The 26,612-nt window shown below is 48.9% G+C and overlaps 1 protein-coding gene across 1 annotated transcript; it reads left to right on the top strand.

The window, feature by feature from the left end:
- The first annotated feature begins 3,979 nt into the window (after positions 1–3,979).
- Positions 3,980–21,852, top strand: rhoub (ras homolog family member Ub). Its single transcript, XM_072269862.1, has 3 exons — positions 3,980–4,377; positions 16,632–16,690; positions 17,374–21,852. Exons 1-3 carry the CDS (start codon positions 4,158–4,160, stop codon positions 17,830–17,832), a joined length of 738 nt encoding a protein of 245 aa, XP_072125963.1. The 5' UTR covers positions 3,980–4,157; the 3' UTR covers positions 17,833–21,852.
- The last annotated feature ends 4,760 nt before the right edge of the window (positions 21,853–26,612 follow it).

Raw genomic sequence — 26,612 nt, 5'->3', positions numbered from 1 at the left:
CTGTGGGAGGGGTGGTAGTGAGGGTCACACTGTGGGAGGGGCAATACTGAGGGTCACACTGTGGGAGGGGTGGTAGTGAGGGTCACACTGTGGGAGGGGTGGTACTGAGGGAGGGTCACACTGTACCACGTCTCTGCATTGAACGGAGGCTGTGACCTGCAACTAACGGGCTCCCGGATTGGTTGTCATGTTGACTGTGGACTCACTTTTGTGCAATTTGCCTAATTTATTGCCAGCACAATTTGTTCTTTTTTCCTGCACGTTGGCATTTAATGGTGTTGTTTTAATGTGTTCTATAGAGTTTCTTTGTTTTGTGGCTGTCTATAAAATCTCAAAGTTGTGTATAGTTTGATAATAAAGTTACTTTGAACTTTGAACTCTGCTTGGTGCCACCCTGTGCTGTCTGACCAAGACTGACTCCCAGTCCAGCATCCTTGTTACCCCACGGTAGCGTAGCGGTCAGCGTGACGCTATCACAGCTCGGGACCGTTCCAGAGTTCAGAGTTCAATTCCCGCATCCTCTGTGCATCCTCTGTACTTCCTCCCCATGGAATGTGAGTGTTTTCTCCTGGTGCTCCCACAGAATTAATGAGTTCCCACAGGTTAATGAGTCATTTCAAATTCTCCTGTGATCAGCTTAGGGTTAAAAAAATTGAGTTTGTCGGAGGTTGCGTGAAAGGTGGGGGCTGTTCCCCACTGTATCTCTAAATAAATTTTTTTAACTCCCTCACTATGTCTACTAACCTCTCAGACCCAACAGCCCTGTAAGATTTTCAGGGTGTTCCTCCATTTTCCAGCTTCTCTTCTAAGCCCTTTCCTGGTAGCTGCCTGGACTCTGAATTCTGACCCTCCCTCCTTAAACTCCACTGGCTCTCTCTGCTCCTTTAAGACCTAAAATCCACCCTCTTTGACAAAGCACAGAAAAAAAATAACTCTTGTTGTTCTGAGTCCCATGTTTAATGACCCACACATCTTCTTTATCTCTCAGTTAAGTGATCCAAACTCAAAATGCAATCATTCAATTGACCCATGATTTAAGGCCAAAGTTTCATATTTTTAATTATAGTTAAGAGCAAAACTACCCTGACCAGTGGAACTGAATGTGTGGAGCAGTGTTTGTTCTTTGGTACGTTATATCCTGGCGCGTGTTGAGTTGAATTTCTTGCCCATTATCCCTCGTAGTGTGCGTTTGAGCAGAGTGCAATTTTTTTCCCTCCAAGAGGACTACAGCCTTGTTGTAGGGTTCGGAGGCTTGTGTGCCTCAATGACCTGGAGAGCTATGTTGGCTGGGGTCAGGGCTTTGTGCTTTGGCTCTCGGTAGGGTCACCCATGACAATCAGGTCAAAGGGTAGAGGCCAGACTGAGAGTGATCCACTAGTCCTCCAGGTTCAGCTCAGGGCCTGACTGGTCAACCAAAGTTTTCCCAGTTGACATACCAGGTCTCAGCCCAAACATCAACTATCCTTCTGCTTCCATGGGTGTTCAACCTACTGAGCTCATCTGGCAGTTTGCTCCTTGTTCCCTAAGACAGAAGGATCTTATGTGTGTTGCTTGAAATTCCAGCATCTGCAGATTTCCTCGTGTTTGCGTTTATAGTCACTTGCGCCTCCACTTCATGGATGGCGGGACTGTCACATGTCGAAAGATTGGAGCGACTGGGCTTGTATACTCTGGAATTTAGAAGGCTGAGAGGGGATCTTATTGAAACATATAAGATTATTAAGGGATTGGACACGCTGGAGGCAGGAAGCATGTTCCCGCTGATGGGTGAGTCCAGAACCAGAGGCCATAGTTTAAGAATAAGGGGTAGGCCATTTAGAACGGAGTTGAGGAAAAACTTTTTCACCCAGAGAGTGGTGGATATATGGAATGCTCTGCCCCAGAAGGCTGTGGAGGCCAAGTCTCTGGATGCTTTCAAGAAAGAGATGGATAGAGCTCTTAAAGATAGCGGAATCGAAGGTTATGGGGGATAAGGCAGGAACTGGATACTGATAGTGGATGATCAGCCATGATCACAGTGAATGGCGCTGCTGGCTCAAAGGGCCGAATGGCCTACTCCTGCACCTATTGTCTATTCACTGCACAGGTCTTCCCTCAGCACGTGAATCTCTCGCTCAGACTCCCATGTCACCATTCTCCTGATACCACCCATCTCCCCTCTCCCCTCTCCGTCCTGACACAAGGTCTCAGCAATTCCTCTTCCCCCTGCGGATGCTGCCCGACCCGCTGCGTCCCACCAGCAGATGGTTTCGTGCTCGGGGTTCCAGCGCCTGCCGTCTCTTGTGCCCTGTTTTCCTCTTCCTGAGATGGCGCGCGTCTGTCGAAGTGACTCTTAAAGTGTTGCTGCTGTACCTGAGGTGATGGTGTTGCAGGATACAGAAAATCTCACCATGACAACGGGCAAACATCAATTGACCGAAATAAGTTTTGATTTATTTGAAATAAAACGCTAACACAAGTAGCTCAGCTGCCCTGGTTTGCATACCGAGACAGCTGGGAGGCAACATTCATGTTTGGCTCTGACCAACAGACACCACAAATTAGTAACTCACCGCCCCCCCATAACTTTACATACGTACATACAATTGGTCTATGTGCAAAAGAGCTTCTTGCACATTCTAACCTACACAAAATGCTGGAGGAACTCAGCAAGTCAGGCAGTATCTATGGAAATGAACAAACGGTTAACGTTTTGGGCCGAGACCCGCCTTCAGGACCGGGACGGCTGGGGGGGGGGAGTAAAATGTGGGGAGGGAGGAAGGAGGATGAGCTGGAAGCTGATAGGTGAAGCCAGGTGGGTGGGAAAGGTCACGGGTTGGAGAAGAAGTCTGATAGAAGAGGAGAGTGTGTGAAAGGGGAGGGGCCTGTGTGTCGAACGGGAGGGGCTTATGTGTGCAAGGGGAGGGGCCTGTGTGTCGAATGGGAGGGGCTTATTGTGAAAGGGGAGGGGCCTGTGTGTCGAATGGGAGGGGCTTATGTGAGATAATTCAAGACGAATGGTGGGGCTGCAGGTATAAACTCGATGGGCTGAATGGCCACATTCTTCTCCTATATTCACTATTCAAACAATTTCAGAATCTCGAGTATCCTGTTCTTTGAGGAGTCATACTCTGACATTGTGATAGTGTTGAGTGGTTGTTCAGAGGAAATTCGTTCAGTGACCATTTTATCAGCTACCTCCTGTACACCCGTCTGTTAATCCAAATATCTAATCAGCCAATCATGAGGCACCAACCCAGTGCATAAAAGCACGCAGACATGGTCAAGAGGTTCAGTTGTAGTTCAGAACAAACATAAGAATGGGGGAAGAAATGTGATCTAAGTGGCTTTGACCGTGGAGTGATTGTTGGTGCCAGACGGGGCGGTTTGAGTATCTCAGAAACGGCTGATCTCCTGGGGTTTTCACGCACGGCAGTCTCTAGAGTTTACAGCGAATGGTGCGAGAGACAAAAACATCCAGTCTGCGGGTGAAAACACCTTGTTAATGAACGGCCAGGCGGGTTCAGGCTGACGGGAAGGCGACGGGAACTCAAATAACCACGCGTTACAACAGTGGTGTGCAGAAGAGCATCTCTGAACGGACAACACTTTGACCGCTGAAGTGGACAGGCTGCAGCAACCGAGGACTCTGTGGCCACTTAATTAGGTACAGGAGGTACTAGATAAAGCGGCCAGTGTGTGTGTGTGCGTGGGTATTATACGCTTTTAAAACTGGAGCAAATTAACACACAGGAGCAGAATTAGAGGACCGCCCGGCCGGATTCGGTGTCGACGTGCGTTCAGATTTTCTAATTGTGGTATCCTTTCCGCTTTTAACAAACTGTTCTTCCCACGAGAGTTTTTTAAAAGTTTTTTTTTCCCCGCCTTCCGCTTCCCCGCCCCGGTTTCAATCGGCTCTGCCTCTCTATCACAATCGCTCTGTCACGGCCGCTTCGAGGGGCGGAGCTCGCCGGCGGTGTCTATAAAAGAGGGAGGGAGTCCAATTGTTCCAGAGCGATTGAACTTTAGAGGGGAGGAGTGGGATTGAGTGCCAGGAGGCTCTTTAGCCGCCAGCTCTCCTTCCCACGAAGTTGACACGACGCGGAAAAAAAAAGTTTTTTTTTCCCCCATATTTGGGTAGTTGCGAAGACCCGTCTTCTCCTCCCGCAGGCTGAATAATGCCTCCCCAGGATCTGTTGGACTATCGAGTACAGTTCGCTCCTCCCGTGCCGCCCCACAGACCCAGGCAGGACACTCGGAACGGCAGCCCCCGGGAGCGGTTCCTCAAATGCGTCCTACTGGGAGACGGGGCAGTTGGTAAAACGAGTCTCGTCGTGAGTTATACAACGAACGGTTACCCAACCAAGTACGTCCCGACCGCTTTTGACGACTTCTCGGGTAGGTATTCCTCATTATATGTCATCTGCATTTTAAAAAAATAACTAATTTGTGCTTTTCCAGCCAAAAAAGTCTTTGCAGTAAAATATTCCGCTGGCGGGTTCCACGTTTTATCGGTTAGGTAGCAGCAAGGTTCAAAGATCGTCTTTATACTAGCTTGTTACTGACAGTGGAAATGTTGGCTTCACGCTGCAATTGCTGAGGCCGGTGCCTTACTCCCTCGATAAAGTCGCACCAAGTATGTTTTAAGACAGAGGTTAGTCAGGGCACGAAGGGATACGGGGAGAAAGGCAGCAGATAGGGGGTGGGGGTGGGAATTAGATCGGCCATGATGAAATGGCGGAGTAGACTCGATGGGCCAAATGGCCTAATTCTGCTCCCGTATCTTACGGTCCATTCCAAAGCGTGGCCATAGTTAAAACGAAATGCAGGCTTTCAGGTTAACCGCCCGTTCCGAATCAGATTTATTACCACCGGCATATGTCGTGAAATGTGCTGTTTTGCGGCGTCAGTACATTATAATGCATAATAATTTTTTAAAATAAAATTTCAATATATAAAAATAAATGGGTCGTGTAACGAGAGCAAAAACAAATTTGGTCATGTAGTGAGAGTGTGGGACGAGGCGCCGGTACAGGTGGGTGCAGGCGAGCTCGATTTCTATAGATTTACCGAGTATGCCCGCAGGAAAATGAATCTTGGGGTTGTATGTGCTGACCTATGCACTCTGATAATAAAGCTTACTTTTAAGCAAAGTTTGGACAGGTACATGGATAGTGGGGGTATGGGGGGCTGTGGTCTCGGTCGATGGGAGGAGGCAGTTTAAATGGTTTCGGCCCGGACTAGATGGACCGAATGGTGTCCGTCTGTCCCTCTGTCCCTCCCTGCGACGATGACAACGCTCACGATCTGCACAATCTGAGACCTTTTTTTTTTATGGGTGCTTTTGGCACGATTAGGGGTACAGCGATGGGGACGGCACGCGTTGTTAATCGATTTTAAAAATGTACTTGTGTTGAGTGATTCGATGGTCGCGGGAGTTTTCTTTGGGGGGGGTCAATGCAATCTTGAAATTAGTTCTGTGCTGGACAAGTAAATGAACCCCAGTTAGCTAGCATGGAAACTTTTTTTTCCCCCCATTGATCAGCGGTTGTGATTAAGTATCGCTGTTTACCGAATAACTCCCGGCCAAGGCCGTTGCGGTAAAAGCAACGCGGCCGAAGTTATTCTGAACAAGCGCCCCTGGCGTGTCAGTGACTAAATGGGGTGGTTAAAGGAGGAGGTGGTCATGCAAGAGTTTACCCAGGAAATCGGGCACGGGTGTCCAAGAGTCCGCGGCGGTGGGAACCGAACCCAGGATTTCGCAGCGGCAGAACGCGATCTGCTGGGGGGAGCTGTCGGCGTTTCAGGCCGGGACCCTCGGGCATTAGAGGTGCAGCCTGACCTCCAGCGTTCTGTGCGTCCGTGTGCTGCGTCGCACTCCCAGCGTCTGCGGGATGCAGTCGTGTTCACGGTCTGTGGGTGAGTAGTGGCGGGTCCAGAGGCTGGAGAGGCAGCGTCGGCCCTACGAGGAGGAGAGGAAGTAGAACCGAGTTGGAGGGTGGGAGCTGGCTGGGAGAGGGGAGTTGGGTGCCCGAGACAGGTGGGAGAGAAAGACAGAAAGATCCCTGTGACGGAGCGAACCCTTGCAACTTGGGGGTACTATGTTGGTCTGAGCTAAAGGTCGGTGATTCAATTGTCCTGTTGCACGGGTCCACTAAGCCCCGATGGACGGTCTCAGCCCAAACACTAAACTGTTTCTTCCCGTCTATAGATCAGAATCCGGTTTGATATCGTGACATTTGTCTTTGTGGCAACAGTATAATGGCAATACATAATTAAAACGAGTATGTGTATCTATGTAAAAACTAAGTAGAGCAAAAATGGGGGGGGATAAAAGTAATGAGGTAGTGTTCATGGGTTCAATGTCCATTCAGAAATCGGATGGCAGAGGGGAAGAAATTTTAAAAGGGATAGATAAGGAAAGCTGTTTCCATTGGTAGGTGAGACTAGAACTAGGGGGCATTGCCTCAAGATTCAGGGGAGAAGATTTAGGATGGAGATGAGGAGAAACTGGTTTTCCCAGAGAGTGGTGAATCTGTGGAATTCTCTGCCCAGGGAAGCAGTTGAGGCTTCCTCACTAAATATATTTAAGAAACAGTTCGATAGGTTTTTACATAGTAAGGGAATTAAGGGTTATGGGGGAAAGGCAGGTAGATGGAGCTGAGTTTACGGACAGATCAGCCGTGATCTTATTGAATGGCGGGGCAGGCTCGATGGGCTGGATGGCCGACTCCTGCTCCTGTTTCTTAAGTTCTTATGTAAGAAGCTGTTCCTGAATTGTTGAGTGTGTGTGTGTGTCTTCAGGCTCCTGTACCTCCTTCCCGATGGTAGCAATGAGAACAGGGCGTGTCCTGAGTGATGGGGGTGCTGAATGATGGATGCTGCCTTTTTGAGGCTTTGCTCCCTGAAGATGTCCTGGACACTGCAGGGGCTTGTGCCTGTGATGGAGCTGAGTCTCTGCAGCGTACTGCCTGACCTGCTGAGTTTCTCCAACGTTTTGTGCATTTCTTTCTGTCTCTCCCTGGATTTCCAGCATCTGAAGAATCTCTTCAGTTCAAAGTTTAATTGTCATTCAACCAGATATGAATGCCCATGAATACAGCCAAACAAAACAGTGTTACTCCGGGGGCCACAATGCAAAACACAGTGCCAACAGTCACACACGCAAATAACAGATAACAGTAAAGACAGAAGAATGTAGTCCAAGTCCCTGTCTCCATGAATTTTGCAGCAGTCTGCAGTCGAACACAATACAATTTTTCTTTATTGCTCTTGTGTTTTTGATTTTGAGCACTGAGTGCCGGATTGGAGCAGGATCACTGGGTGGAAACGATCCTGTGGAGTTGTGCGGAGGAAGACGAAGAGTTGATCCTGGTGCTGTGATCGTTATCTCACTGGCAATCCGTGTCACCAGACGTGGCGGTGCCGCTGCCTCCGTCCCAGACACCCTGGTTCAGTGCTGACCTCGGGCGCTGTCTGTGTGGAGTTTGCATGTTCTCCTGGTGGTCCCCCCCCCCCCCCGGGTCCCAAAGATGAGCAGCTTTGGTGAAATAATTGGCTGCACTAAATTGCCCTTGGGATGTAAGTGAGTGGTGTTATTATGAGAGGAGTTGATGGAAATGTGTGTGTGGGGGGGGGAGAATAAAATAGAATTATTGTACGTGAGTGCTTGATGGTTATCATAGTCTAGATGGTCTGAATGGCCTTTTTCTGTACTGCTGTAAACTGCTCCTACTGTGTAGAATCTGGAAATATGGAGAGAGTATAGGTGATACTCTTCCAGGAGCTAGCACTAACCTTATGGGTGGAAAGATTATTTGACAGGAGTTTCCTTGTTAAGTTGGTTGCAATACGCCATTTATTATCAAAGTGCATGCTACCTTGAGATTTATTTGTTTTTGTTTGTTGATTGAGATACATTTCAGAATAGACCCTTCCAGCCCTTCGAGCCACACCACCCAGCGAACCCTCGATTTAATCCCAGCCTAATCAACGGAACAATTTACAACAACCAACTAACCTACCAACCGGTATGCCTTTGGACTGTGGGAGGAAACTGGAGCACCCGGAGGAAACCCACGCGGTCACAGGGAAAACGTACAAACTCCTTACAGGCAGCGGCAGGAATTGAACCCGGGTCGCTGGTACTGTAAAGCAGCACACGGTTCTTGCAGACATTTACAGGAAAATAAAGAGAATACAATTTATCAGAGTGGAAAAAAATCTATACATGGAGACTGACAAACAACCAATGTGGAAAAAGACAAATTGTTGCAATAAACAATACTGCAGACATGAGTTGGAGTCCTTGAAATTGAGGTTGTTGAATCAGTTCAGAGTTGGGGTGAGTGAAGTTATCCACACTGGTTCAGGAATCTGATGTGTGGAATCAGTTCAGAGTTGGGGTGAGTGAAGTTATCCACACTGGTTCAGGAATCTGATGTGTGGAATCAGTTCAGAGTTGGGGTGAGTGAAGTTATCCACACTGGTTCAGGAGCCTGATGACTGTATTATGTTACAGCACTATAATTCTTTTAAAAAAAAAAAAAAAATTGTTATAAAGTGGTTTGTGATTTTTCTGATTGAATATAAAAGCCCCTATCAAAGCCAGGTTTGGCAATAATAAGATATGGTTTATAAAAGAAAGTTTATGCTGGTGGTCCAAGTCCAGGTTGCAATGAGTGGCCCACCCAGCGGAGATCAGCGGCTGTCAGGGAGACGCTACAAGTCCATCACCACCAGGCCTACACATCACCTCTGAAGCTTCTTTCCTGTAGTTATCCAGCTTCTCAACAAAACTCACTCAGGTGTAATACCCTCACAACATCTGTCAAATGGCCTTTCCTGTTCTCCTTGTTCTGTTGATAATTTTTGAGTCTGTTCATATTTCAGTGTGATTATTGATGTTTACGCATGTGACCGTTCTGCTAATTGTTGCTTACTCATGGCTGTTTGCACCTCTTGTCTTGTGAATTGTTGTTCGCTATTGTGTTGTCTGATACGGTATTGTCCTGTGTTTTACACTCGGCACCGAACCACAGTCAATTCTGGGCTGTTTCACAGGCTGGCAATAAAGTGACTCTGATCGGGCCACAGCACGGCTCCGATCACCTCAGCGGAAAGGCAAGTGAGGGTTCACAGGAGGTTTAGGATGTTCCCGGGACAGGAAGATTGTGGCTGAGGAACGATTGGAGACAGTGTGGTAGTTTCCTCTGGAGCAAGAGGCCCGGAGCGACTTCTCAAAGTTCAAAGTCAATTTACTATCAAAGTGCATATATGTCACTGCACACGACGCGCAGATTCACTTTCTTGCAGGCGTTCACACTAAACATAGAAACATAGAAAATAGGTGCAGGGGTAGGCCATTCGGCCCTTCGAGCCTGCACCGCCATTTATTATGATCATGGCTGATCATCCAACTCAGAACACCGCTCCAGCCTTCCCTCCATACCCCCTGATCCCTTTAGCCACAAGGGCCATATCTAACTCCCTCTTAAATATAGCCAATGTACTGGCCTCAACTGTTTCCTCTGGCAGAGAATTCCACAGATTCACCACACTCTGTGTGAAGAAGTTTTTCCTAATCTCGGTCCTAAAAGGCTTCCCCTCTATCCTCAAACTGTGGCCCAAGTACATTTATTATGAAAGTATGTATGGGGCGTACAACCCTGAGATTCACCGTTCTCACAGACAGCCACAAAACAAACCATGGAACCAAGCCGCTCAAAGAAAAACGTCAAAGAAAAAAAAACCCCCACCCACCGCGCGTAAAGAAAAACAAGTCATGCAAACGGCAACGAAAAAAAAAAGTGAAAAAGCACAGAATGTAAAACACCAAATTGAAAGAGTCCAGGTATATCTAGTTCGGCTCAGTGTTCGTTATCCGCAGGCTGGCTTGTTTCAAAAGTCGCCCAAAATAGCAACCAGACATTGTAGAGTCTAGTCCACAAACTGCATCAGTTTGTAAATACAAAGGAACGCGGTAGAATTAAAGAGGAAATCGGACGTGCAAGAGACAAACCGTGCAATTACAAAAGAAAATGATAATAATAAGCAATAAATATTGAGGACGTGAGTTGGGGATGCCTTGAAAGTGAGTCCATAGGTTGCATTAGTGTTGGAGTGAGTGGAGTCGTCCCCTCTGGTTCAAGAGCCTGATGGTTGAGGGGCCAATAACTGTTCCTGAACCCGGTGGTGTGAGTCCTGAGGCTCCTTTACCACCAGGTTCAGCACCTGATGGCAACGGGGAAGAGAGCGGGGCGTGGGTGGGGGGAGTCCCTGACGATGGGCACTGCTTTGCCACGACAACGCTCCGTGTAGACGGAGGGGTGGGGAGGCCTTTACCTGTTCATGATGGGCTGATTGTCTTGTCTCTGAGGGGAGACAAGATGACTGTGTTTACATTTTTTTCCCTTGGCAGCAGGGATAATTCATGTTTGTGTCGATGCCGTAAAGATATTTTTGGTATAAATAAAGGCACTTAACAAAATCAAAACACACACACAAACACACACTTTTAAAAAAAAATACAGAGTTAGATGCAGAGTAAAGTTTAGCCAGAGTCTCTGGCATGGGTTAGATCCCGCTCTCTCCAAAGAGTTCCATCGATCAGTATTACGCAAAATGAAGTAATCATGACGTCTTGTAACCTTGCCCACCCACCCCCAAAGATCAGAGCAGCCGCATATCACTGGGGGGGGGGGGCGGGAAAATGAGGTCAGTATGTTTTCTGTCTTTTTCCACGTCCCATTCTGTACCCCCGCTGATTCTGCCCTTTGACAGGAACCGGGGCACTGACCGACGAGGCCATTCCCCTGACCTCGCGAAAGGAGCTAACTGTTGTGATACTTTCAGATATGTAAAGAACACGTCTGAGCGATTTTTCTTCCCCGCCCCCCCCCCGTGGGATTCTGAAGAGCAGTTGGGTGGCAGAGAGAGGAGCAGGTTTTAAAAAGCCTGGTGGAAATATTTATTTATTGAGATATGGGGTGGAATAAGCCCTTCTGGCCCTTTGAACTATGCCACTCAGCAATAACCCAATTGTCCAATCACAGGATGATTTACAATGACCAATTAACCTACCAACCGCTACGTCTTTGGACTGTGGGAGGAAACCCGCGCAGTCACGGGGAGAACGTACAAACTCCTTACAGGCAGTGGCGGGAATTGAACCTGGGTCACTGGTACCGTAATCTGTTATGCTAACCACTATGCTACCATGCCACCCCAAACTCTGAAGTGAGGAGATCGTCGACTGTTCTCAACAGCATGTTTGTATTAATTTGCGATCAAAGAACTTGTGCTAAAATCCCAATGATCACTAGTTTTTGTCCAGGTTAGATTGATTAGTTCATTACCAACCCATCTCCCAGTTCCCACCATAACCTTTCACTGAAGGTGATGGCACATCACAACAGTAGTGAAGGGTCCTCAGTCACCTTTCACTTCATGTCACTGGACCCTGACCCCGACCTGTCAAGGACCGTCCAGTGTATCTGCCTCCCCGCGTTGAACAAGGTCACGCACAGGCGTTCTCCATTAAGGGAATCCACCCTAACGTCCCAGTTATGTGGATCCCGGATTGGACTCTGGCCAACTGAAGGCCAACCAATAATAGTGGGCTTTCATTAGTCTTGTGAGACCATGGATTTGCACCTCGGAAGGTTTCCAGGGCGCAGACCTGGGCAAGGTTGTATGGAACAGCAGTCCCCAACCACCCCAACGCGAGGAAGTGATATGAGTCAGCTGCACCTTTCCTCATTCCCTGTCACGCACTGTTGAACTTGAGCATAGGGTTGCCAACTGTCCCGTATTTGCCGGGACATCTCGTATATTGGGCTAAATTGGTTTGTCCCATACGGGACTGCCCTTGTCCCGTATTTCCCCCACTAAGGTAGAGCGTTTCTATGAAAACTTTCGTGCCAAAATGGCGTGAAGCGAAGAAGCAATTACCATTAATTTGTATGGGAAAAATTTTTGAGCGTTCCCAGACCCAAAAAATAACCTACCAAATCATACCAAATAACACATAAAACAGAAAATAAATAACACTAACATATAGTAAAAGCAGGAATGATATGATAAATACACAGCCTATATAAAGTAGAAATAATGTATGTACAGTATAGTCGGGAAGATGAAGGCAAAACCGATTTGTGGGGGGAAAAATCGGAACGTGCGCATGTGATGTGCGCGTACGTCACGCATGCACACACAGGTGCCCGTGCAAGGCATCATGGTCATGGTAGTCTTTCCTGGGGTAAAGTGTCCTGGGATTTGACTGCTACTTTTGTCCCTTATTTGGGAGTGAGAAAGTTGGCAACCTTAACTGTAAAAGACATGTCGAGGTGAGCTTAACCCTACTTTAACACCACCCCGCACCCCCCCCCCCGGCCCCCAGTCAGCCGGTCCGCAAGAATATTATCAATAGTAAACCGGTCCGCGATGCAAAAAAGGTTGGGGACCCTGGTATGGAAGACCGGCAGTTGCCCATGCTGCAAGTCTCCCCTCTCCACGCCACCGATGTTGTCCAAGGGAAGGGCACTCGGGCCGATACAGCTTGGCACCGGTGTCGTCGCAGAGCAATGTGTGGTTAAGTGCCTTGCTCAAGGACACAACATGCTGCCTCAGCTGAGGCTCGAACTAGTGACCTTCAGATCACTAGACCGACGCTTTAAACACGTGGCCATGCGCCAACGGCCAGCCAATAGACAACCCCTTGCAACAGGGGTTCCCATCCAGGGGCTGGGGGGGCACAGACCCTTGCTTATTGGCACTGGTCCGTGATATAAAAAGGTTGGGAAAACCCTGCCGTAGGAGACCATCATACTTAGCTTGGGTGGTCACACCACAAAGGTTTCTTCTTTGTTATGACTCATTCTACAAAGTCTCTCGCTCTCCCTATCTCCTATGGAGATGAGTCCCACCCTCGGGAATTCCTGAGGAGTGATCTGGTTGGGAAGAGGGGTTTCCAGGGATTTGGCTTCATGTTCATGGGGAAGGTGGAGCTGTTTTAACTAGGGCAGGGAGCATTATAAGGGTACTTAGTGAAGTGTAGCCAACTATGAGATGGTTACAGGCAGCGGGATCTCGTTTGGATTGCTTACCTGGGAGACACTAGAGAATACCCAGGAAGGAAGTGCTTATTTTTCAGAAGCATGTTGTGATCTGAGTGGTGGGGTGAGGGGGAGAGGTGAAGTTCACTGGGAAACGATAAAAAGGAAACTTTTTTCAACATTTTAGATGGCACAGGTGAGTCTCAGCAACTTGTGTCTGGGAACAAAGAAAATAACAAAATATTTTGTTCATCACGCAACGCACATCAAAGTTGCTGGTGAACGCAGCAGGCCAGGCAGCATCTCTAGGAAGAGGTACAGTCGACGTTTCGGGCCGAGACCCTTCGTCAGGACTAACTGAAAGAAGAGCTAGTAAGATATTTGAAAGTGGGAGGGGGAGGGGGAGATCCGAAATGATAGGAGAAGACAGGAGGGGGAGGGATGGAGCCAAGAGCTGGACAGTTGATTGGCAAAAGGGATATGAGAGGATCATGGGACAGGAGGCCTAGGGAGAAAGACAAGGGGGAGGGGGAAAAACCTAGAGGATGGGCAAGGGGTATAGTGAGAGGGACAGAGGGAGAAAAAGGAGAGAGAGAGAGAGAGAGAGAATGTGTGTATATAAATAAATAACGGATGGGGTATGAGGGGGAGGTGGGGTATTAGCAGAAGTTAGAGAAGTCAATGTTCATGCCCTCAGGTTGGAGGCTACCCAGACGGAATATAAGGTGTTGTTCTTCCAACCTGAGTGTGGCTTCATCTTTACAGTAGAGGAGGCCGTGGATAGACATGTCAGAATGGGAATGGGATGTGGAATTAAAATGTGTGGCCACTGGGAGATCCTGCTTTCTCTGGCGGACTGGCTTGAATTTCCAGCACCTGCAGAATTCCTCGTGTTTACTTTGTTGATCACTCTCCTTTTCTCTGGTAAACGGTCATCGTAAGCGATACCCTGTAACTGCACTTTGAGCTGGGAGATGGTTCGACGTGGCAGGCCCGAGGCGAGGGCTCATCGCCGAGAGCATGGGAGCCCCGAGGTTCCATTGGTTTTAAGCGACCGGCCGAACTGGAAAGGCGACATACAGGTGGAATCGAAGCTGCGGGGCCCAGGCCCCAGAGTGTATCGGGGCGACCGAACCCGGTGTTTGGACGACAATTTAGGCGCTGGGCCGCATCGGAAAGATCGGGGTGCCGGGGCCCGAGGCGAGGGATGGGCCGGTTCAGCTCGCTGCTCTGCGGGCTTTAGTCGGCTCTGCGCTGAACCGAGGGTCAGTGGATGCCTCCGGACCAGAGCACACAATTTGTTTTTTTTTTAATTTTCCTCTGCACATTGGGGTGCTTGTCGGTCTTTTTCTAATGGATTATCTTTGTTCTGTGGCTGGCTGTGAGGAGCTGAACCTCAGGGTTATAACGTGTGCTTTCTTCAAAAAGAGTACTTTGAAATTTTGAAACGTTCAGGACGAGGAAGAGTAAAAAGATGGTCACTATTGCCTTTGGACGGAAGGCAATGATCTATACCAGCTCTCGGATAAATTCCTCCACCCCCACATTTTCTGTATCCTGTTCCTTACCCCCCCCCCCCATTTCAACATTTCAGCTTGTGACCCCTCTCCCTCCTGGACTGGGAGGGACGAGGGAAGATGGCTGCTATGCGAGGAGAGGGGAAGGGGTGGAGGGTGGTAAATGGATCCAGCTGAGGGTGGGGGGGGGGGTGTCCCACAATGTACAGCAGCCGTTTGGCTTGCAAATCCACCAGGGGTTGGGATTTGGGAAGCGAGCTGAGCACTCGGTTGGGAAGGGGAGTGAGAAACCCCAGTGGGAGCATGCAAACTCCACACGCACGGACCGTGCTGGACCGGACATCAGGGTCGGCTCTCTGGCTGGTAGGCCGCTGTGAAACAGGCCACCCGGCCCACTGTGTCCATGTGGAGCAGCCACCGATCCCGTTTCCTCCCTCTTCTTCCCGCGCCCCCCCCCCCCCCCCGCATTCCATCCGTCGGTCGATGCCGGACCAAAATCAGCCCCAGTTCTCCGGCACTTCCCCATGCTGGCTGAGTCCGTCTCTGAGGATTCCGGCAGATGAGGTACCCTGGGGAACATTCTGACCAGATGCGGCACTGGCCACTGCGCAGGATCTGGAAAAGACTGCAGTGAGTTGTGAACTCGGCCAGAGCCACCAGGGGCACTTGCCTCAAAGTAAAGTGGAACTTTTCGGCCTCACTGCTAAGTAAGCAGTGACACGCCCTCTCTCCGTCCTTGGCCAGCTCGGTCAAATACGTCGTTGTCCTATGTGGGAGGTGCTGTACAAATGCAAGTTGTTGCTGGTGTGCGGATCAATTCCTAAAACCCAGGGCGCTGGCACAGAACGACCTTTGGTCCTTTTGCTGCTGGGGTACCGTGGACCCTTGGCACCTCGCCTGTCGCCCCCCCCCCCCCCCCAGTGTCATGGGCAGCAATTCGACTGTTCGGCCGGGCACCGCTGCTCAGAAGGAAGGACTGAGGACTGTTCCCCTCCCCCTCCCAGCTACACAAAGTGCTTGTAAAGTTAAGCAAGCTGTACGAGATGAAAAAAAACTGAACAGAAACTCAAGGTCAGGCTTGGGACTTTCCGTCTCCGGCACATCAGGAGGTGTGTGTACGCTTCTGTGAGTCGCCGCTAGTTGGGAGGGAGGTGGGTGCTGGAGACCCATCGATGTTGGTACCACAGGGCTTCTACCCACAGCCCTGATGTGAGACCAAGGGACCTCTGATCTCCCGCTCAGAATGTTTGTTCAACGTCATAATCTGCCTGTCCCTGCACAGAGTCCAAAGTCTAAAGTCTTCAGATCAGGTTTCCCGGCAGGGATTATTAGTGAGTGAAATCCCTGTCCTCCCGTCCTCCCGGTTTTATCCGACCTTCAGTGCTGCCCGCGTGACGTTTGGACGCCTTCCCTGCGACTGCGCGGGATTCCCTGGGCGCTGGGGTTCCGATTTGCCCGAGGCGTGTGGGTTGGTAGGGTGAACTGGCTGCCGTGCGTTGTCCCTGGTGTAGGCCGGTGGTGAGACTGAGCACGGGATGACGGGGAAATGACCGGCTGTGCAGTGGGATTGCCGAACGCTGGGTACAGTCTCGATGGGCCGAGCGGTCACCTCGCTGTGAGGAATAAAACGAAAACCCAGGAGATTCTGCCCTTGCTGGAAATCTCGATCAACACGCACACAACGCTGGAGGGACTCAGGTCCACGGACCCCTCGGTTAATGGTAGGGCCCATGACATAAAAAACGGTTGGGAGCCCCTGATCAATGGAGAAGAGTAAATTGTTGATATTTTAGTTTGAGATGCCTCTTCAGGATTGGAAAGGAAGGGAGCAGAAGCTCGAACAAGAACTTGGGAAGCTTCTGTCCCCTTCCTTTTCAGCCCTGATGAAGCGTCTCGGCCTGAAAGATTGACTGTCCATTCATCTCCACAGATGCAGCCTGGCCTGCTGAGTTCCTCCAGCCTTTCATGTGTATGTGTTGGGTAACACCACCCCTGTGTCTCGGGTCGAATATTCACTTTGTTCAATCTTTTCTATCCCGGCACGAAAGTTAACCTAACAGAAGTTTCCTTTGTCTCGTAGCTGTGGTGCAGGTCAACGGGACCCCGATAAGACTGCAGCTGTGCGACACGGCAGGACAAGTGAGTATTTACGCAGTGGTCCTCCCGCCCCCTTCGCCCTCGGTGCACCTTGGTCACTCTACACCTTTGGCCTTTCACCTGGCCTCAGTGAAGCCTCCCAGTAACAGGCACACAAGACGTGAAAGCAAAATGAGGCCTTTTGGCCCATGGAGCCTGCCCTAGCACTCCATCATGACTGATTTATTATCCCTCTCAACCCCAATCTCCTGCTTTCTCCCCGTAACCTTTGAGACCACGACTAATCAAGAACCTATTAACTTCTGTGTCCCATATCAGGTTTATCATCACTCACGTAGGTCATGATTTTTATTGGGGCTGCAATACGTTGCCATACAGAAAATTACCACAGTACTGTGCAAAAGTCTTAGGCACCCTAGATATACATATGCCTAAGACTTCTGCACAGTACTGATTTGTCCAAACTTCTTTTAAACGTTACAGTCGAACTTGGGTCCACCACTTCCGCTGGCAGCTCGTCCCACACTTGTGCCACTCTCTACATGAAAAAGTTCAAAGGGAAGTTTTATTCTTTTCACTAATTTTTCACACTGATTATTGGCTGCCGAGTTTCCAACATGGCTCGGGGCATGTCTGAAGCTGGGATGGTCTCGGCAGAAGCGTTGGATAACTCCGAACCCACCTCTTGTCTCTTGTCTCTCTTTCCTCTCCCCTGCTTCCCCCAGGACGAGTTCGACAAGCTCCGTCCCTTCTGTTACCACAACTCGGCCGTCTTCCTCCTCTGCTTCAGCGTGGTCAGTCCCTCGTCCTTCCAGAACGTGGTGGAGAAGTGGATGCCCGAGATCCGGTCCCACTGCCCCACCGCCCCTGTGGTCCTGGTGGGGACCCAGTGCGACCTTCGCGGAGATGTCAAGGTGCTGATCGACCTGGCCGCTTGCAAGGAGAAGCCGGTACCCTCAGCCGCGGCCCACAGCCTGGCTGAGAAGATCGGGGCCGTGGCCTACATCGAGTGCTCCTCATTGACCCAGAAGAACCTGAAGGAGGTCTTCGACATGGCCATTGTCTGCGGCCTCCGCCAGCTGGACAGGCAGGAGGCCAGCGAGCGCAAGATGAAGGCGCTGACCGCCAACAAAATGAGGACTCTGTCGCGATCCTGGTGGAAGAAATACATCTGTGTTGTATGAAAATTGTGGGGTAGGCAATGGGTCACAGGGATGCTTGCTGAACTTCTGGGGTGGGGGGGTGGTGCGAGTGATGCCCAAGATGGAATTGGGGAGCAAAGGGTGATTCCTTGCTGTGTGTTTTTACATCCACTGAGCAGATATGGTGACACAGCTACTGCAGATGTTGGAATCTGGAGCTATAATGCAGTTTTGGAGGAACACAACAGGTCAGGCAACACCTGTGGAGGGAAATGGGCAGTCAATGTTGACCAGATGAAGAGTCTCGACCCGCAATGTCAACCGTCCACTTCCCTCTGCGGATGCCAGCAGACCCGCTGAGTTCCTCCAGTGTTCTGTGAGATATTTTAATTATTGTCACGTTTTGCAGGGGACTATTGAGTTAGCTGGCGGGTCGGCCCTGGGAGAGGTGAACGGGGTTGGCAGGCGGCCAGCACTCTCGCTGCTCAGTCAACCCTCGATTGGGCTTTGGCTGTGCTCAAGGTGTGAGGGGTGGGGAGGACTTGATCGCAAAATCCCCTTCCAGTGTGCAGCTGCTGGTCGGGTGGTACCAAGGCCTGCTGTCCTCCAACCCCACTGACAAGTGGGCAACATCTTGATCTCTGGGCCTGACCTCCTGGGAGAGTTCATCTTCCTCCCCGTCCCACTTAGTCACCAGGAGAATGCCATCGAAATTTAGAACGAAATATGACATTTGTGTGGCACCCTGCCTAACCAGCACCCCCTAACCTAGCCAATGATCAGACCTAGGCAAGTTCAATGCAAGGTCCCACAAGCACCAACTCACCACTTTGCTGCGTATTAGTGAAAGTACTTGGGACAACTGTCCTGCTCCTCTTGGTAGGAGGTAGGGTGAACTTCAGATCTTGTATGCAAAAGTAAGCAGGCCTCATGTCAAAGTCCCTTTATCCGGGTGAAGAGGGTGAAAGTACCCCCCTCATCTTCACAAAGTGCCAATAAAGTTCCCAACTTCTGCTGTGTTTATTTCAGCTTTCCAGCATCTGCAGTATTTTAGTTTCCTGAGATCATTAGATTACTCAAGGCTTCTTCAAGATAACGACTCTTCCCGTCTTCGGGGAACATAGTATTTAAAGCCAGTGCTCCGAAATTCTCTGACAATCTGATTTACCCTTCGGTGCCTCGGTTATATTTTTAATTACCCCTACAGTGTTGAAGCACAGCCTCCATCCCTCTTCTGGGAAGTTATTAACTTCGCAACTCTCGCTCGCTAAGTGTTGGGTGTAATGTCTGTGGGAGGCAGCTACCTGTGGGGGTGTTTTTTTTTTTGGGGGGAGTTTGTTTTGCCGTTAGACATGGTGCTCAACGCCGTCACAATTTCTGCTCCGAAACTTTTAGGAGTTGGGTTTTGTGTGTGTGTGTGCGTGCTACAGTTGATCCAAGCAAGGGGCCCTTCAAGGTGCCTGTGTCGACAATTCCTAATTATAAGAGAAAACGCACCTCTATTACGATCCTTTACACCAAGGTTTCCCAACCTTTTTCTCTTAAAACCATTAACCAAGTGGTCCATAGACCCCAGGCTGGGAACTCCAGCTCGAAACTTCTGTGTACTCAGTCCTCTTACCCCAGAAACCAGAATAAGAAAGCTTTACAATAATGTTTACTGTTTAGTGGCTGCTATAGTCACCCGTGCAAAAATCAGTACTACTGTAACCAGGGGCAACCAAGAAGACGTGCCGGCAAGTAATTGAAAGGGTCTGCGAAAGCAGCCTAACGATGTTTTTGAGTGTTTCAGGGCAATGCCTTTCACTGCTCAGTGCTGCCCTGGCTGAGTTTGGCTGACTTTATTAGATTCTGGGGATTTTATTGCCACAGTTTACCCTTGATACTGTTGGCACGTTGCCTCCCGAACGTTAGGAACGAAAGCAGTTTTGTTTCAAGTGCAGGTTACTGGAAAGCAGCCCCGTGACATCCACGTCCTGGCTGCCCTTGAATTCAAGCCGGAGGCTTGGGCATTTTAGGGGTTTTCACACTGCAGGTCCCTACCTTCCAGCGCCGCGCGTGCGTCTGCACTGCGTTAGGAGTCTGTGCCCAACTCTAGATGTTCCAGGAGCGGCTACGAGATGAGGTGTGTGGGCAGAGTGCCACCTGGGCAATTGGGTGGCAGCTGGCCATCGGCTAGGGTGCAAGACCACTTGGTTGGCATATCCCCCGAGTATTGTCAGGGTTCAGACTCTGATTCATTTATCAGAGGTACCTCGAAACATAGTGAAATGGGTCATTCGTATTAACAGCCCAAGGATTTGCTGGGAGCAACCACGCATTCTGGCACCGACATAGCATACTCATTATGTTTACAGAACACAAGCAACAACAGGAGGAGAACAAGCCCCCATTCCTCCCTCCACGCACACACACAGTCCTCTAATCCCAGGGCCCTCAGCCTCCAGTGGATTTAGACATTTAGACTCTCAGACACTGGGCTTTCGACTCGTGCATCCAAGCCATCGGGTCTCAGCTTCCAATCGACCTACGCGGGCTTTGATCTTCAATGTTGAGTCCAGAACTTAACTGGAAGTCAAAGAGAAGAGGTCGATCAGAAATCTGGAAGCCAACACCCAATGGACAATTAACATCACCTGGCTGCTGGCTGCCTTTGGTGTTATCGGCTACCACGAAACGACCCTAAGAACTTTGAGAATTTGGGGCTAGTTATTAGTGACTACACTGGACAATATTTTTTTTCTCTGAAAGTGTTGCATCCTCAGATTTTTTTTTGTTTACGATAGACTGCTTGAAGCTAAATACAAATATAACTTCAGACTACTTGTATCGCGTAGGAATTTGGAGAAACAAGAGTTTAACTTTTATAGAATATAATGTGTTTAATTGTGTAATGGTGCTGAAGCTTTACAATAGTTCAACTAAGCTAAAAAATGTTTTGTTGGTGACTTTCATTTGTACTCAGTGTCTGAGGCTTCTCCCTTAAGTGTCCAACAATAATCAGCCAGCATTGATGGGTTCCAGTTGCCCTGATACTATTTCTCCATGGCCACAATGTCCTGGTGAAACCTTTCCCCATGCTCATCACTGACAGCATCAAGACTTTCAGGGAAGAAGTCTAAATGGGAATGCAGGAAATGAATCTTTAGTGACATGTTACACTTCATGGTTTTGTATGCTTGAGGTATGTTGTCAACCAGCTGTACATAGTTTGGTGCTCTGCAGCTGCCCAAGACAATTTTCAACAACATCCTTGAATGCCTTCCATGTGATTTTCTCCTGTCCCACTAGAAGTTCTTCGAATTGCCTGTCATTGATGACCAATAAAAATTTCTTCCTTAATCTTCCCACCAGTTATTCTGACAAGCTATGAATTGAAATAACAGTTATAGGCGATTTGAAAAAAGAAGGTGCATAGGGAAATTTTGTGGTGATTTTTTTGATCAACAGCCAAAAATTTCAGTAAGTAAAATCGTTTGTTGTAGATAAAGACGGACTATAACCAACTGAGAGCTAGCTCCTCTTGGTTTACCTATCACTTTCACAGTGGGGATAGGTGGGGAATCTGGGATGAGCGGGGAAATTATGTGGGAGGGGAAGAAATGAAGTGGGGAAAGGGTTAGAAGTGCTTCCATCGACACATGGGAGATGTGTGAAATATTAAAAGATGCTTCTTTTTTGCAGAAGTTTATATTCTAGTTCAAATGTATAAGTGTATACGCAGGTGAAACGAGCCACACGGATAGTATTACCAGCGTGAAAGTTAAGTCAAAGACACAGGAACAGTTTGGAGGTTGTGTTTTTGAAATAATTTACACTGGGGTTGTGGAGCAGGCGAGGATGACCCCCACCCTCGAGGGTGGGGGCACTGCTTTGTAAGCAGCTGGACTCAACTGTTGCAGCATGAAGTGGAAAAAATAAAATGTCTGTATTTTCCAACCAAAGTGCATCTCGTCTGTTTTCCTGCCGCTAAAGAAAACTCATTCATGAGAATGTTGCCAGGGCCTTGAGGGCCGGATTTGTAGGAGGAGGGTAGAATTTTATAACTGGGAGACCGCTTCGCCAAACACCTAGGCTGTGCCCGCCAGAAAAAAGCAGGATCTCCTAGTGGCCACCCTTTTCAATTCTACTTCCCTTTCCCATCCTGACATGTCTATCCGTGGCTTCTGCTGCTGTAGTAAGACCACTCATTTGGAGGATTGGCACCTTGTATTCTTTAATCTGATGGCACGAAAGTCGATCCCTCGAACTTCCAGAAATTGCACCACCCCCTTCACCATTCCCCAATCCCTTCTCCCTCTCCCACCTTCCCCATTCCCTTTCTTCCATGGTCTTCTGTCCTCTCCGATCAGATTTCCCTCTTCTGCCTTTTATCTCTTGCACCAATCAACTTCCAGCGTTTCGGGCCGGAACCCTTCGTCAGGACTGTAGAGGGAAGGGGCAGAGGCCCTATAAAGAAGGTGGGGGGAGGGTGGGAAGGAGAAGGCTGGCAGGTTCCAGGTGAAAAACCAGTAAGGGGAAAGATAAAGGGGTGGGGGACGGGAAGCAGGGAGGGGATAGGCTGGAAAGGTGAAGAAGGAATAGGGGAAAACACAATGGGTAGTAGCAGCTGGAGGAGGGGGCAGAGTGAAACTGGGAGGGGGAGGGAACTACTGGAAGTTGGAGAATTCTGTGTTCATACCAAGGGGCTAGACGGTATATGAGGTGTTGCTCCTCCAACCTGAGTTTAGCCTCATCACGGCGGTAGAGGAGGCCATGTGTGGACATATCCGAATGGGAATGTGAAGCGAGATAATTTCCAGCATCTGCAGAATTCCTCGTGTTTGCAATAGAGCTTGTGGGTCCAGGATAGGACTGTATAGTCATCAAAGATCTCACCGTTAAAGGAGTGGACATCATCAATGGATTTCGATGGACAACCGAAGAAGAAGAAGATATATATATCATTTACAATAATAATGTTTTAAGTATTACGTATTACAATGCACTGCTGCAACATATCAGCAAATTTCATGACATATGCTTGTGATATTAAATCTGATTCTGACTGACATGAGTGTAACTGGACAGGGCAATCTCATTGACCAGAAGCACCTGTATCTACACTGTATCTCTAAATAAATATTTAAAATTAAAATTATAGGGGGCATAGATTATCATAGTCATTGGTCACTACAGCAAAGGCCCTTTGGCCTATCTAGTCCGTGCTGAACTATTAATCTACCCAGTTCCATTGGCCAGCACCCAGACCATTGCCCTCCAGACCTCTCCCATCCATGTACTTATCCAAACTTCTCTTAAACGTTGCAGTCAAACCCACATCCACCGCTGCTCATTCCACTCTCTCACCACCCTCAGAGTGAAGTTTCCCCTCATGTTCCTCTTAATGTTTCACCGTTCACCCTTAGCCCATGACCTCTAAGTTCTAGTCTCGCCCAACCTGAGTGGGAAAATCCCTTTCAAATCTCTTACTAGCTCTTCTTTCAGTTGGTCCTGACGAAGGGTCTCGGCCCGAAATGTCGACTGTACCTCTTCCTAGAGATGTGCCTGGCCCACTGCGTTCACCAGCAACTTTTGTGTGTGTTGCTCAAAGCCCATAAGATATAGCAGCAGAATTAGGCCATTTGGCCCATCGACTCTGCTCAGCCATTTCATCATGGCCGATCCAGTTCCCTCTCAACCTCATTCTCCAGTCTTCTTCTCGCAGCCCTTCATGCCTTGACCAATCAAGAGTCTATCAACCTTCACCTTAAGTACACCCAATGACTTGACCTTCACAGGCAGCTATGGCAACAAATTCCACAAATTCACCGCTCTCTGGCTAAAGAAATTCCTCCTCATCTCCATTCTAAATGGACGTCCCTCCGTTCTGAGGCTGTATTCTCAGGTCTTAGACTCTCCCACCATCGGAAACACCCTCTCCAAATCTTCTCTATCAAGGCCTTTCAACATTCAATAGGTTTCAATGAGGCACCACCTCTCTTTCTTCTGAATTCCAGAGAGTACAGGCCCAGAGCCATCAAACGCTCCTCTTACGATAAGTCTTTCAATCCCAGAATCACTTTCGTGATCCTCCTTTGAACCCCCTTCAATATCAGCACATCTCTTCTCAGATAAGAGGCTCAGAACTGCTTACAATACTCCAACTAAGGCCCCGGCGTCTCAAATAGCCTCTAACAACCAAGTCCAGCTTCTGGCCTTCACAAGTGGCTTAGCTTCTAAGCCCGGCGGGACTTTTTCTACTGAAGGGGAAAAGGCAGGTTACTGGCACCTTAAAACCAGTCGCTTTGGGCAGAGGGGGCTCGTCAGCCGTGGTTGGCAGCTCACCAAGGAGAAGGAAAACTCTGATCTTAAGCCTCAGCTGCCTTGCGGCTATACCCACTCATGGGGAAGGCTTCGGGGGTAAACTCCAAGGGAAAAGTCCTGAGCTGGGGTCCCTAAGGCAGTCCCGTGTTGAGTTCAACGCTGACTGGCAACTCCTGCGACACTGCTGGTGCCAAACTGTATCGGTTTCTGCCGTTCCTTTGGGTTCATCAGCTGGGTGGAGAGGGAGAGCTTGCTGCATGGGCAACAGCTTGCTCTCCATACCATACCAATCTGGCTTGCGTATTACGTCGACAGCTGGGAGGAAACATCCATGGTCAACCCAGACCAACGAAGGTCCTCAAATACTGAGAAGATGAGTTGTAGAGTCCTTGGAAGTGAGTCCAAAGGTCGTGGAATCAGTTGAAAGCTGAGATGGCTGATTTCTCCTTAACGTCCCATCCGGAAGAGACTTGGAATTCTGCATTCGAATCTCGGGTGTGGAACACTCTAATGTGGACGTAAGGGCAATATTTCCTGCTCTACATGTGCCACCTAACATTTCATTCTACCGAAAGACACGCAAAGTGTTGGAGGATCTCAGCAGGTCAGGCAGCATCTATAGTGGGAAATGATGGTTCGGTCCAAGACCCTTCATCAGGACTCGCAAGGGAGGGGGACAAGCTGGCAGGTGATAGGTGAGACCAGGTGAGTGGGGGATGGGGGTTGAAAGGGAATGATGCGAGATGCTGTGAGTTTGGAGGTGGAAGAGACAAAGGGCTAAAGTAGAAAGATCAATCTCCCTTCTTCCTCTTACCTGGACTCACCTAGCACCTGCCAGCTGTTACTCCTCCTTCTCCCGCTACCTTTTACTCTGGCCTCTGCCCTCTTCCCTTCCAATCCTGAGGAAAGGTCTCGACCCAAAACGCCAACTGTTCATTCCCCTCCACGGACGTCGCCTGACCTGCTGAGTTCTTCCAGCATCTGCAGGACCTCCTGCATTTAAAACCTCCATGGATGCTGCCTGCCCTGCTGATTTCCTCCGGCGTTTTGTGTGTGTTGCTCTAGATTTCCAGCATCTGGAAGATCTCCAGCATCTGGAAGATCTCCTGTCTCACACTCTGCTGTTTCTCCCCCTCTCTTTAAAATATCATGTCTGTCTTCAAAGGAGTTTATGAATTTGGAATGAACTCACCTGGAGAGAATTGAGAGCATAACTCTTGCTGATTACTCGAATGTTAGTGGTGTGACTGTACACACAAACACGAGCATTGCAAGCCATGTTTTAGCTTGTTAACAAACTCTCCAACACCACCCGATCTTTGGGCTGTTAATCACTCAGCGAAACGGGCACAGTTAATTTACTGGGCGGTAATTCCTGCTTCTGAGATCCATACAGAATTTAGGGGAGAGTTTTTAATTACTTTCAAATTGAGTTACTAGAACATAGAAATTTACAGCACATGACAGGCCCTTCGGCCCACAATGTTGTGCCGACCATGAAACCTCCTCTGGAAACTGCCTAGAATTTCCCAACAAGTGGCTGAGGAACTGGTGTAGGGGGCAGGGTTTCAGATTTCAGGATCATTGGGACTTCTTCTGGGGCAGGTGGGACCTGTACAAGAGAGACGGGTTACACTTGAACTACAGGGGGACCAATATCCTTTCAGGGAGGTTTGTTAGTGCTATTGGGGAGGCTTTAAACTAGATTTGCAGGGGGATGGGAACCAGAGTGCCAGAGCTGACAGTGTGGCTGGGGTGAAAATAAATGATGTTGAAAGTTTAAGCAAATCCGCTGATAGAAAGGTTGTGAGTGGTGGTAAAAATCTTCTGAGGTGTATATATTTCAATGCTAGGAGTATTGCGGGGAAGGTGGATGAGTTGAGGGCGTGGATTGACACGTGGAATTATGATGTTGTAGCAATTAGTGAAACTTGGCTACAGGAGGGGCGGGACTGGCAGCTTAATATTCCAGGGTTCCGATGTTTCAGATGTGATCGAGGCAGAGGAATGAAAGGTGGGGGAGTAGCATTGCTTGTTAGGGAAAATATTACAGCAGTGCTCAGGCAGGACAGATTAGAGGGCTTGTCTACTGAGTCCTTATGGGTGGAGCTGAGAAACAGGAAAGGTATGGCCACATTAGTGGGATTGTATTACAGACCACCCAATAGTCAACGAGACTTGGAAGAGCAAATCTGCAGAGAGATAGCAGGCAACTGAAGGAAACATAAAGTTGTGGTGGTAGGGGATTTTAATTTTCCATACATTGATTGGGACTCCTATACTGTTAGGGGTCTAGATGGTTTAGAGTTTGTAAAATGTGTTCAGGAAAGTTTTCTAAATCAATATATAGAGGGACCAACTAGAGGGGATGCAATATTGGATCTCCTGTTAGGTAACGAATTAGGGCAAGTGACAGAAGTCTGTGTAGGGGAGCACTTTGGTTCCAGTGATCATAACACCATTAGTTTCAATTTGATCATGGGCAAGGATAGATCTGGTCCTAGGGCTGAGGTTCT

This window comes from Mobula birostris, chromosome 10 (genome assembly GCF_030028105.1).
Source record: "Mobula birostris isolate sMobBir1 chromosome 10, sMobBir1.hap1, whole genome shotgun sequence".
Classification (NCBI taxonomy): Eukaryota; Metazoa; Chordata; class Chondrichthyes; order Myliobatiformes; family Myliobatidae; genus Mobula; species Mobula birostris.
The sequence above is the reverse complement of the archived record's forward strand: the minus strand, read 5'-3'. Positions and strand labels throughout refer to the sequence as shown.

Bases quoted from the DNA above. Each gene is read 5' to 3' on its own strand.
- rhoub (XM_072269862.1), top strand. From the start codon at position 4,158: ATGCCTCCCCAGGATCTGTTGGACTATCGAGTACAGTTCGCTCCTCCC. The intron at 4,378-16,631 runs GTAGGTATTCCT...TTTGTCTCGTAG, and splicing joins CGCTTTTGACGACTTCTCGG to CTGTGGTGCAGGTCAACGGG. The intron at 16,691-17,373 runs GTGAGTATTTAC...TGCTTCCCCCAG, and splicing joins TGTGCGACACGGCAGGACAA to GACGAGTTCGACAAGCTCCG.